This window comes from Limulus polyphemus, unplaced genomic scaffold, assembly GCF_000517525.1.
Source record: "Limulus polyphemus unplaced genomic scaffold, Limulus_polyphemus-2.1.2 Scaffold1500, whole genome shotgun sequence".
NCBI lineage: Eukaryota > Metazoa > Arthropoda > Merostomata > Xiphosura > Limulidae > Limulus > Limulus polyphemus.
In genome coordinates, this window is record NW_013667110.1 from 92,023 (window position 1) to 106,110 (window position 14,088).

The window sequence follows — 14,088 nt, forward strand, 5'->3', positions numbered from 1 at the left end:
GCTTAAAACTGTTACGTGTGATAAAATATGAAGTAATTTGAAAAGATAAGTGTTTATATATATACTCTATCTAAAATCCTTACTAACTGAAATACATGACTTCAGCATGTAGACCCGATTGTAAAGGACATGCACATATGAAAATGAAAAAAAGGAAGAGATGGAATTAGGTTCAAAACAAAATTTCTCCTAAAAATTGGTATATATTCATAGAAGTTACATGAAAGGTAGATAGAAAGGTTCAGAGAATAATTGTTGTATTTTATATATTATAGCATAGTCTTAGAAATTTTGGTAACATCAGGTTGTATTACAATTATGCGGTGTAAATGATTCGTCAAAAACTTAAATTAGGTAAAATAATAGGTAACGCGTAATGAAAGTATTTCCTGGTTTTTTCTGGTATTTCACCACATTTTCAACATAAGAAGAATCATGCTACATACACACACATATATGTATATATTTACAGTAAATTAGATATGCTATTTCTTTCCTTAATTCCTCAACTAGACCCACTTGTCTTAATAGTAAGTCAACGCTTCACATTATATAGCTTAGTTGTTAAGTAGCTGTAAGAATAATCCGATCGGTTAGTTAAGAAAGAACTGTCATTCAGCCAAGCTTGATGTATACATACACATGTGTGTTCTTACACTAGCCAAATAACTTGAAAAATAGTAATAATATTTCAGTTTAGATTTGACAATTTCAAGACCGTCCCTAGGTAGATCAGATGGGTCATTATTTATTTATTAAGTAACTAACTAACAATTCAAGCTTTCACATTTCGTGAAGTTAAATGTCATAAATAAACATAAATGTGCTGTTTCCAAAGTAATGAAAATCAAGGAAGCTCAGCGTTTTTATTTTTGAATCATACGTGTGTATATTATCATACATTACGTATTAAACAACAGCGTCGTTGTGTAATGAATTGTTTTGTCTTCCATTTCTTAAATTGCACATCGCATGATATAAAAACGTTGTTTTACAGTTTGTGCCTTGTTGAGTAGGGGAAGATGTAAGATATGATTTATGGTAAAGGAACATTAAATTGAATTGGATGCCACTTTGGCAGAAAACATAATAATGTACATTTTCGTTTCTACGTTCCTTAAAAAACAGATACACTTTCGTTTCTTAACAAATATGTACGCTTTCATTACTACGAAGGAACGTAGGAGCAAAAGTGTACATATTTCTTAAGGAACGTAGTAACGAAGGTGTACATATTTCTTAAGGAACGTAGGAGCACAAGTGTACATATTTCTTAAGGAACGTAGTAACGAAGGTGTACATATTTCTTAAGGAAAAGAAATATGTACACTTGTGCTCCTACGTTCCTTAAGAAATATGTACACCATCATTACTACGTTCTTTTAGAAAATATTCATGCATCGTTAACCATTAAAGAATCAGAAAATGTTTCCAGTGACATTTTTTGATTTTTTGTTGTTAAGCATAAACCTGCACAATGGACTATCTATGTTCTGCCCACCGCGGGTATCGTATTTAGTGTTATAAGGCCTCAGACTTATCTCTGTGGTTCTATACCCCATGTGGAAACAGCATATATCCTAATGTAGCTTTGCTTTAAAACAAACAGATAAGCTTTCCTCTTAGCCACCGGGCAGGGGTCTCCAGTGAAAGAAGAATACTAAACAAATACATAGAAATATGAATGACAAACCGAAAGTGGTTGTTTCTGAGTTAATGAGAACAAGACAAGATTTAGAAAATCAGGAAATTAATCTATGAGAACAATACAAGATTTAGAAAATTAGGAAATCGATATGTGATAACAATACAAGATTTAGAAAATTAGGAAATCGATATGTGATAACAATATAAGATTTAGAAAATTAGGAAATCGATATGTGATAACAATACAAGATTTAGAAAATCAGGAAATTACTCTATGAGAACAAGACAAGATTTAGAAAATCAGGAAATCGATATGTGATGACAATACAAGATTTAGAAAATTAGGAAATCGATCTTTGAGAACAAGACAAGACTTAGAAAATTAGAAAATCGATCTGTGAGAACAATAAAAGTATTAGAAAATTAGGAAATCGATCTCTAAGAACAAGACAAGATTTAGAAAATTAAGAAATCGATATGTGATAACAATACGAGAATTAGAAAATTAGGAAATCGATCTCTGAGAACAATACAAGAAATAGAAAATTAGGAAATCGATCTCTGAGAAAAATACAAGAATTAGAAAATTAGGAAATCGATCTGTGAGAACAATACAAGAATTAGAAAATTAGGAAATCGATCTGTGAGAACAATACAAGATTATATTATAAGATCGAACGTTGCATACATATAGTTTTCCATATCTTATAAAAATAATCGAAACTTTCATATCATAATAGCCTGATTTTCACATCTGGTTTTAAACCTAGTTCATTTTGCTAAGAGAGTTTGATGAACAACGAAATAGTTGTTTTGTTTATAACAATACGTTCCTACTTAAGTGTATATTACAATTTCTTTACAAAATTCAGCATGTTCCTTAAACAAAAAACACGAAGGATTAGGTATGAAAGTTTGAATTCTGAAAAAAAACAACGTATAAACCAGTTAATGATCATTATCATGTCGTCATCACATTAACAAGAACAGAGACTGAGCTCACTTCATGAACTGACATTTATATAACCTTCATAGTTTAGTTCTGAAACTTTATATGTTTCCGCTCGAAAATATACGAGGTTATAAAACGACACCAAAACTATCTTGTTGTTGTTGTTGTCGTGCGTTTGGCTGGAATTGTTTGTCTGCCTTGTTTTCATGTAATAATGGAAATATGATACAGCTTGGAAATCAGAGTCAAGAAACACAAATAGAAGGAATAACCTAACCTCTGTTTTGACAGACGTAGTCGGAACACAAAGCTAAGTCAGATTATTTGTACTTTGTTTTAAGTGGAACCAAATTCCAGCCTCGGTGTTTAAGTTTTCCGAACATAACTCATGTTTACCAATGTGTCTGTTATGTCTCTCTCTTTTTTTTTCACCATAGGTATCGTCGGCTACGAACGCCAGCTAATAGATTGCTAGGCAACCTTGCCGTTAGTGATTTATTGATGTCTTGTCTTCATCCCATGGCGAGCTTTTCCTCATTTCGACATAGCTGGCAGTTTGGTAAGTTAGGTAAGTGAATTTCTCAAACCATTTCATATCCGAAGTCTATGACAATATGTCATTTCATTCAAGAAACTAACGTAAATCCTATTAGAATTAACGTTGGAAAGACGACTCTTTTTTTTTTTTTTTTTTTTTTTTAGCAATCAGTATTTCAGTATCTCCTGTTTCAAACGTTTGCATTTCGGAGTGTATTTTAGGTGGTCAGTTTCAAGACTTATGCATTTCTAAAGCCACTATAAACACTGTTAGCTGCAAGAAATGCTTCTGGCCTCTATCAAAAGTAACATTCAGTTCATTTGTCGATAAGAAAACAAAACAAATAACACACATCTTACTCTTAAAAATAGATCAAGAAAAAAACCAAACAACTAGTCTAAATAGTTTAAAGCTTTTTTGCCCGAAACAGATAAACAAAACTGAAACAGAAGATGACCAAAACATGTTTTGTTGTTTTTCTTTCTCAGAATACCTATAACTTATCTTCTCTGAAACCATAGACTGTATTTTTTTATAACTCGTTTTTCATGTTCCCAATTTTTTTAAGCGGCTGGCTCTTTAGTAATTTCTAAACTACCAATTCATTTATGGCCAATTTGTTTATCTGATTTTGTTTAATAGCATTTAAGGAACTATTTCAAATTAGTTTATTTTGTGTGCGTAAGAATTTCTGTGCAATTCGCTTCTGGGATCAATGATAAGAAATTTTCATTCTCTGTAGTTCTGTCTCTCCAAGAAATCTCTATTCTAGCTTAGTATGATTTTGTCTGGTTACAAATTCTACTTTAGGAAGTCGAATTTAAGACTTACTTCTAAGATAAATTAGCAAATCTCAAGTTTCTGTGTGCTATTTTAACAACAAATATTCTATTTTTCAAATCTACTTGTAGATCCTTGATGAAAGATGGTTTTGAAATAGAACCCTCTTCTGATCTATTAGCACCGTGCTTGCATTATACTTCTTAATCATAAGCACCTCATCAATTGATAAGTACAAAAGTATTTGCAAAATATTTATCTTTGAAATATCTTTGAATTCAGTTTTCACCAATTATAACGAATTTTATAAAAAGCAAAATGTTTTAAAAAAATGCTATTTTGTTATAAATATTGTTTCTAGATAAAGCAAAGATTGGACAAAGATTTGTTTCTAGATATTGAAGTAGGGAGGAGTTTATCCCACAAAGTTGGGTAAACTGACCGCCATCTACTCATAATAACTGCACTTAAATCATCATTTAAAAGCTCCCTTTAAGGATTAGGAAGAGGGTGTGGCATGCACAAGTCACGCATTATTTTAGGACAATGACAATATTAATAAATACTAGTGTAGGGCAATGGCATCAATTACGGTTGAAGTTATTTGTGTGTGATACGGTATTGGGTAGGTAGATGGGGGGTCATCTTATACGCCACTTATCGTAAAGCAATCGCATATTATAAAAAAATCGTTGAACTCGAACTGTGTTTTTTTTTTACGGTGTATTAACCTGTGTATAATTCCTCGTTGTTTGAAATCAACAAAGCGAAATTTCCTGAAGTATTTTCTTTGTAACCATAAAAAATTCAAAGTACTTACCTTAGATCAAAGTTGTTAAAAACAAACAAATATAAAATTGAACGAGTTGCTTTGGTCAATCACATTTGCGTCCGTCCATCATTTTGCTTATGCCTGAAGTAGCATGAACAAAATTTACATATAATTCACCTTAGATGGCAGCACATTATATATGATTATAATCAGGGTGGTCGTTTTACTTTACTTGTATCATTAAATTCACATGAATATATAGGATTTCTTTCAAACTATAAAACGATTAAATTGATTTAGGAAGACTATTAAGAGGTCACATTTAAAGTCCATACAAGATTTTTTTTTATTTTCTAAGTAACAGTGAATGTTTCCGATAGCTCGAATAATTTTTTTTTCAGAAAATAGTAGGATTGAGTATAAACACTTTTGGCAATTCTGCTAAAATTTCTTATATAATACGAAAATAGAATTGGAGTTTTCCAACCTGAACGGCAACTTGTACGCACGTGGGCCAGGTCAGAAACCCCTACGGTGTAGGTATAGCCGTCAGTAGTTTTGAACTACTGATCAGAGAGGGGGGAGGGGAGAGCCAGCAATGCCCACTACGAAAGAAATTGTTCCATATTTTTGAACAGAATAACGAGACTGACTGCTGCTTTTGTAATGGATCCATACTTCTAACTGCAGAGCGGCGGTCCGCAGCCCGACAAAGATATCATTACGCTGTGCAAGTTTGTCTGAAGTTCTTTGTTGTTCTTTGCTTGCTTCATTTTTTTTTCACCTCCAATACAATAAACTTCATTTAAAAGTTTCTTAGTTGAGAATAAATTATTCTTTTTGTAAGAAATTTAAACTTATAATATAATAGTTGCATAATTATATAATGTCGAAAAGCTTACATTAACCAGAAATAACAAATATATTTTTAAACTAACATTTTATTATATTCTGGTATATATATATATATATATATACATACATATATACATATAATCTATATAAAAGCTTTAAATAGTAAGGTTGAATATATTATTTTACATTTCCGATAATGCCTCAGGCTAGAGAAACAAGCAAATAACATAACTGATTTACTTTGTTTTGCAAGCTTCATATTTTGCCAATTATATAAGGTCTGAGGTTGTGTATAAACTCATTTCATTTTCTTCAGAGATTTGAACATCTCTACCTGTAGGTCCTGAGAGGTGTGGTCTTGTTATTTAAACAATTCTTATCAAAATAACTCAACTTAACTTACCAAGAAGTGACCGAGCGTGACCTGATAGGTAGCGTGCTCTGACTATGAATCCGAGAGTTTTGATTTGGGTTCCGTTGCCGCAGAAACGCTCTCCTCAATTTGGGACCGCGGAAGCGTTATAAGACTGATGGTCAGGTTCTACTGTTCGATCAGGCAAAAGTAGTCCAAGATTCGGTAGTAGATACTGTTGGCTGCTGCCTTTCCTCTGGTCTATCGGTTCAAAATAAGGAACAGCTATGTGTAACTTATCCAGATCAGCCAGATTTAACTAAAAATAAATAATTTTGTTTGTCTTGTTAAACGTAAACAAATTTCCTTTTCTGTTGAATCTTTTGTAAGCCTGCTTACGTGGTCCGTTGTCATACGTACATCAAGGCTAGAGTAAAGCCTCTACATGTTCATTTTATATCAAAGACGCGTAAAATATGGTTACCAAAACTGTTTTCTGCATAACAGAGTCGTTATGAAAAAAAGGCAGTTTTAAGGGAGATACCAGCGATTGAGCTGACATCTTTATAACAATTATAAGTCAAGTTTTTTGTTTTATGTAATAACTAGCAGAGACTTGCAAAACATTTACGGCTAAATTAGTATCGTTATTGCAACAGTACCTTTTTAAATACAGGATTTCTAAAGTAATATAAAAAAATTCTAATCGCAGACACTGAAAATTATAAGTCCACTTGTCTTAGTCCTAACATTAGTTAAGCCTTTATTAAGTACGGCCTATATTCGATAAAGAGAAAAATTAAAACTATAATTTGTGTACGTTTTTTGCTTTAGTTCAGTCAGGGCTAAACTTTACCGCACTTAATACTATCAATAAATAATCTTCTAATATTATTCTACGATCTAACGTTAAACCTTTTTAAAAATTTTGATAAGTTAATAATATGTCGAAAAAATGTCAACTAAAGTATATTTACGTCCTTTCTGGCGTACTCGATGATTTAACAAAGATACGTTTTCAAATTGCGAAAAAAAAGACAGACACGTATACACTGTGTTTTATAGTATTAGATTATTTTAACTATTTTTTTATTAACCATGTTGTGATGCTTTCTGATTATTTTGTCAGTGGATTATGTTTCGAATGTTAAAGAACAAAAGAACAACCCGCATAATAAACTTTCATAAACAGCGTTTCGTTCTCAACAAAACTTCATAAAAAAATAATTGTAAAATTAATATAAATCTGTCAAAACAATGTATCTAAGGGTCAAATTACGTAATATTTCTTAATGATAACATTTTACAAAATTTGTCTTTTGTGTTTACGAAAGTATTCCAAAAATAAATAAAAAAAGAGGTTTGTCAATTTTTCAAAAGATTAATATAAAATTTACTCCCAAGGTTTGTTTGTTTTTAATCATGCACAAAGCTACACAAGGGTTATCTGTGCTCTGCCCACCACGGGTATCGAAACCCGGTTTCTAGTGTTGTAAGTCCATAGATATATCACTGTGCCACTGGGGGGCTACTCCCAAGGCCTGGATTGTTTAATAAGAATTTACGTGAGGTAATATCACAACAACCATTGTATTTAAAACAATAAACAATGCTTCTCAAATTACGAGAATAATTAGAATCAGCATGGAATGAAAACATCACATTTAGATTTTTACGATTACTTTTACCTGGTTTTAATTACTATTTTTTACAGATATCTCAAATATTTCTACTAAACTGGAAAAATTCCCTCTTGAAGTTTAGATAAAACGTTTTGGTTTGTAACCGGAATAATAGTCGCTTAGGGTGTAAGTTCTTGCACGTGTTAAGTATTAATTTTTGCTGTAAGTCCGTTTGTAAATACCAAAGGTAATTATTCTTATTTCTCTTACTTCAAAAGTTGGTGGACAAAATAATGTGTTATATTGGAGTTTCTATCAACAATATTTAATGAATTGTAATAATGAAGAAGAACGTATTTTTGATAATTCACTAGACATTGCTCTGTTATTTTTTCTGATACCAAATATTTCAAGTTTTCAGCAAGTTAATTAGGAATATTCAATTATTTCTATAGAGAGCGATAAAAAAAAATTAAGAAAATTATGGGTATTTGTAGAACTCTACTGTATAGTTGTTACAATTTTAAAATGGCCCTGCATGGCCAGGTGGTTAGAGCACTTGACTCGCAATCTGAGGATCGCGGGTTCGAATCCCCGTCCCACCAAACATGCTTGCCCTTTCAGCCGTGGGGGCGTTATAATGTGACGGTCAATCCTACTATTCGTTGGTAAAAGAGTAGCCCAAGGGTTGGCGGTGGGTGGTGATGACTAGCTGCCTTCCCTCTAGTCTTACACTGCTAAATTAGGGACGGCTAGCGAAGATAGCCCTCGTGTAGCTTTGCGCGAAATTCAAAAACAAACAAACAAACAATTTCAAAACTTTCAATTCTCTCACCCAAAACATTTAACAAATGTTTAGGAAGTTTATTATCATTAACGCACGCTATTCATTCCAGATCTCAAAATAGTTATTAAAAGCCCACTATAATTAAACTTAATCTCCACTAGAGGGGAGATATTAATATCCCTGAACACCCCAGTTTGAGGAAAGTTTTTTCTTTTTAAAACTAAACACCTGTCACGAATTTTTCTTTTTTTTATTTAAACAGTCCTGGAAAATCTGTTCCAAGGATACATTACAATTTAGAACAAATATTTCAAAAGTTCTTGGTGAGAAATCAAATCGATCAAGTCTCTAAAGCTTTATCAGAAAGCTGTTGATAAACCCAATTATTAAACTGGAAATAAGCAGTCAATTAGAATCATATTCAGACCCTATAAAATAAGATCACTAGAATATTTGGGATGCGGCAACTCCAGAAAGAATTATAAAATAAACTTAACAGGTTCTAAGCCAAAATCAGTTATCAGACGAAACTTTCTTTATTATATCAGATATAGCTAAATGATTATCAAAAGTAATTTCCTGCGTTAAGTTAAACGTTGGCAAATAATTTTGCTAGTTAGGTAAACGTAACCAAATTATTACCGTTGGTGTATTTCCTAGGAAACCTTTATTGTATCTAATATTGTTAGTTTTAGTTAGGGCAAAGTAACGATGGGCTAGTTGTGTTCTGGCCTCCGCGGGGAATCGAATCGCGGATTTTAACATTGGAAGCCCGTAAACTTAGCGCTCATCCACCGGGAAGCAACGATATTAGAAACATTTTACATAATATTTTCAAAAAATTTCGACTTTCCAGTGACTTTCTTAGAGTTATGAAGTATCTAGGTTTGTTTGTTTAATTTCGTACAAAACTAGATGAGGGCTATCTGCGAAAGCTGGCCCTAATTTAGCAGTGTAAGACTAGAGGGAAGGCAACTAGTCAACACCACGCACCGCCAACTCTTCGACTACTCTTTTACCAACGAATAGTTGGATTAACCGTAACATTGTTACGCCCCCGCGGCCGAAAGGGCGATAATGTTCGGTGACGTGTTTCGAATCCGCGGCTCTCAGATTGCGAGTCGAGCGCCCTAACCACCACGCCATGCCAGATCTTGAAGTAGGTTTCAACCATAAAAAAATATAGTATATTGCTTGGAGACGGCTTGAATGGGTAATGAAGAAAAACTTTAATATAAGTTTAAACATATCGGCAAATGTACAACGTTTCGAGAACGTTTTGTCAAGTATGGAACAAAAAGGTCACATGACCGGATACTGTTGCACGAATTAGAAGAGATATCTTGGCACCCCAGGGTGTTGGTTTAGAGTAGGGTTGTTTTGTTCAATTAAGATGGATTCCTTGATTTTGCGTTTGTTTATGTTTGGTTCTTTGTTTAAAATTACTATGTTTTAAATAGATATACTATGTTTTCTTTTAGTTGCAACGGTGGAAAACATGGGACGGTTTTTTATTGTGTTCTGGGAATCTGTTTCTGTTTCTCCGATGTATAATCCACTTCATTTTCCTGAAAAATCCAAGACAATCTTTTAGATAAGTAATGGCATTGTTCAGTTTCATTGATAACACTTATTAATAATAATTTTCGATAATTCTGCTAATCATTTAAGTTTTCAAAAACCAGAAAATGAGAGTGCTAGAATCTTCTAACAATCACAATACCACCTTTCTAATTGTTTTCTTGAAAATAAAGTAAAACACCTTAACAACTGTAAACGTTTCTATATATTTTCCAAGTAAAGGTTATCGTAATTTCATAAATAGAGAACTATTCAATACACCTAATATCCTAATATTCGAGATAAAAATCACTTTAAGCTCTAGATGCTTTTTCCATACTTCTCTTAATTAGTCTATTACGGATTTCAAACCAAAGTCTTGTAAAAATAGCGGTTGTTCTCCCCTATTCGCTGCCCAAGAGACATTTTGCACCAATATCAAAACTTGTTAGTTGGACTAGTCGTGATTACAAAAGTACATCCATAGCGTTATTTTATAAGCAGTACGAAACATTTGATTTTGCAACCTAATATTATTTCATCATGAATATTAGACCTAATGATAACATTGTTTTGATCTTTTAACGCCATAACAGAGAACTTTTCAGTTTTATTACATACAACATGACACACACGTTTCTTCTCTGGGGTAAGTTAAGATTAGATTTCGACTTCACTAAAGGCTCACCTTGAAAATCTAATCTATAAAAATTTTGCTGAGTTGTAATTTTCTAGCTTAAAAACGGGGATAGAATTTAAAACAGTCTTAAATAATTGCATTTCATAGTTTCAATTTGCAGTAGTGCTAGAAACTCAGAACATTCACGATATGATTTGTTAATATATTTTGTAATATAGGATGATTCTTTCCAGATGTTCATTTCAATTCATTGTGATGTAGTCACATATGATACATTTTATCTATTATCTCGCCCCCCTGTGGCACAGCGGTATGTCGATACCCGTGATGGGCAGAGCACAGATAGCCCATTGTGTAGCTTTGTGCTTAAATACAAACAAACAAAAGCTATTGTCTCTAAAGTGTTGGTATTTTCTTTTATTGTGTTTTTGTTCTTCTTTCAGAATTTTCTGTAACGAAATGGTTATTGTTATTGAACAGAATATGTCTTGGAGTTTCTATTAATTTCAGATTCATCTTAAAATCCCTCCTGGGATTCTTTTCTATGTTATCGTTTGCGTTCCTTGTCTAGTGAATTATTTTTTTCCTTTTCAGAACTTTTTTGTTTCGTAAACCACACTAACTTTATTTTCCAAACTTTACTTACTTATATTTTATTCTTCCTAACATTAACAATCCAGTATCTAACGGAGGCAAAAAGAAAAGCAACAAACGAATAACTCCCTTGTTATATCTCCATAACTTAAAACAGTTTATCATTTCAATCGTTTTCAGTGTTATTTTACCTTATAACTACCCCACTTTACTGACATTTAAATTTACTTTCACGAACTCAGTTTCAAATACTTTACTAATGTCCTGCTCTTCACGAGATACACTATTGGTAGGGTTTCTTAGCTCGTAACAAACAACAGGTTGTTCTTTGTATGAACCATTTCCATATAAATTGCCCAAACCTTTAGCATTTATATTCTTCCAAAGCATATTTCCTTTGAAGTACTTAAATAGAATAATCAAATTATTCGAGTGTATGATATTTTTGTAAAGGTTTCTATTGCTAGTCGGACCCTTTTGGTTTACTTGGTAAACAAAATATATTTATATATATATAGTGCAAAGTGCAGAATACTTAACGATAACGAAGGCGTTTTATTTCTTCGAATACAAAATCCACAAGTTCATGATTTTATTTTTACTTAAATTACCTAGTGTTTATTGAACGATATGTCTAAATCAATAATTTCATTTACTTGTTAATTTTTTATTTCTATTACTGTGTCTCAAACACAACTAAAAGTTTGCAAAAGCGAAATTAGTAACTCTTTCACAGTAAGTTACAAGCTCACTTTCATTGACTACCTAACTGGCTGACTCAAGAATCAACAAGTTGTCTACTCTAGCATAAGTGCATTTTGTACTGCTCAACTCGTTTCCTAAACTTTCAAGAAGGACCTAGTCATTAAGCCATGCTCACCAAAGTACATCAAACATCTCTCTAGCCAAACAATAATACAAACGTGTAAATTAAAACCACGGTCTAAAACAATGTCATTAAGAGGTAAGAGTTGAAAGTGAAATCCTCAGTCTATACACATTTCCTTTAGAGCAATAGCGTTTACTAAATTACACAAGATTTTCATAAATCAGCTTTCTTGACTATTAAGATTAAAAGAACAATAGCAGGAAATATCATTCGGCTAGTTTCTTAATGGTCTCCTGAGATTGTATGAAAATTCACGTACAACATCATTAATTTTTTTAAATAAGATCCTCATTATTTAGTTCCTTTTAATTTTTTTTTGTTTTTTTCATGTTAATTCGCAAAAAAAAACGTAGTAATATAAATAAACCCAATACACGTAACAGGAAGATGTAAGAAAAGTAGTCCTGCTTTGGATTACACTCGATGCAACAAAATATTATTTCTTAGGTACTTTCATATTGAGAAATCTTATGTTCCTTTAAATACCCCTTGAGCTCAGAGATCTTGATCAGCATCGGATCAATAATATTTATTTACTATGATTCGAACGATTAGAAGCTCTATATCAGAAAAGCAACAAATTCTGCTGTTAAACGTGACTTCCTAGGAAATTATCTTTATTCGATCGCAGTGATTTGTGTAACAAAATTTATGTTTATTTCTTGATAAATTCTTCTTTTTATGTTTCAGGTTGCGAGTTTTATGGGAGTATGTGTGGACTATTCGGATTAATATCCATCACTACACTTTCTGCTATCGCTCTGGAGCGTTGCCTGGTGATAGCGATAAAACCCTGGTACTCTGGCCTCCACATTAATAACAGTAAACTTTGTAAAATAGTTGCGTTTATTTGGTTGTACTCAAGTGTGTGCGTGGCACCTCCGCTTTTTGGGTGGGGAAGCTATATACCGGAGGGTTTTTTAACTAGCTGCTCATTCGATTATTTAACACGCACCCCAGTTAATCGAGCTTACTTCGTTTTCTTGTACATCCTTGGATTTTTTTTACCCCTTCTTGTAATTCTTACAAGCTATTTTATTATCTGGAAAGCCGTTTTTCATCACGAACAAGAGATGTCCCAGATACATGTTAACAGGGCAACATCGAGATATATAACAAGAAGAAGAAGCGACTGTAAGTCTGCTGAGATGATACTCTGCATAATAGGATTATTCTTGTTGTCATGGACACCGTATGCTATTGTAGCGACGATTGGTCAGTTTTGGGATACTAATGTCGTCACTCCTTGGGTCTCTGCTATACCTTCTTTCTTTGCCAAAATGTCTACTGTTTATAATCCAATAATTTATGGATTTTCTCATCGTGAATTCTGCGCCTGCACTCGTCATTTATTCACCAGAACTCAAACGCCCGCTTTGAGGGAGAAAATTTACTCTAGATATTCACAGAACACACCCAGGCATGAAAAACAAACGCGTTTGTCAAGGGCAAGTGGTGTTGAAAAACTAAATAATGATGTCAAACAACAACCAGAACTCAAAAACAAATTCAGAAAATGTTATATTGTCATGTCTTTCCTTCAAGAAGGCAGATCCATGAAAACAGTGTCACTGAACCAGAAGTAGTACGTTCCAAAAGAAAAAAAAATGAATATACATTGGATTTATCTCTCCCTAATTATCATTGTGCGAAATAATTTGACCACGAGAATTAATTTTGTTGCAATGGCCACCGTCGTTGTACAGGTTTTGAAATTATTACCTACTGCTCCTAGTTTAAGGTATAACTTGAAATAAATATTTCATCTTTGGTTTCTAATAGAAACGGGATGAGTTGTTACCCTTGCAACCAACACCAAGAACATATGAAACTTAAAACGCATTGACTCAGAATTTTTAGTAATGACGATTAATTATATGGTTTTATCCTACTGTGTGGGTCATATATACTGAAATTACATCATTTTGCTTAAGACACGTAATCTCTCTGATGGCTAGGAAGAAGTCATTTTGATTATTTTATCTCAATTATAAGCAGTATGCTGTTAGTGGGTTTGTATTACACGTTAATGATGTTTAGTAATAAGTTTTTAAACTAAATTCCAAGCAATGTTCTTTTAGTTGTTTCACAAGAGTGGCC

The 14,088-nt window shown here is 32.7% G+C and overlaps 1 protein-coding gene across 1 annotated transcript in view; it reads left to right on the forward strand.

Annotated features, from left to right (window-relative positions):
- The window catches only part of LOC111086869 (rhodopsin, GQ-coupled-like), a 27,841-nt gene extending 14,145 nt beyond the window's left edge, over positions 1-13,696 (forward strand). The window contains exons 2-3 of the mRNA XM_022391466.1: positions 3,037-3,167; positions 12,679-13,696. Coding sequence (XP_022247174.1) covers positions 3,037-3,167; positions 12,679-13,574 — 1,027 coding nt within the window. The 3' untranslated portion in view covers positions 13,575-13,696. The remainder of the gene's footprint in view (positions 1-3,036; positions 3,168-12,678) is intronic.
- Positions 13,697-14,088: the final 392 nt, after the last annotated feature.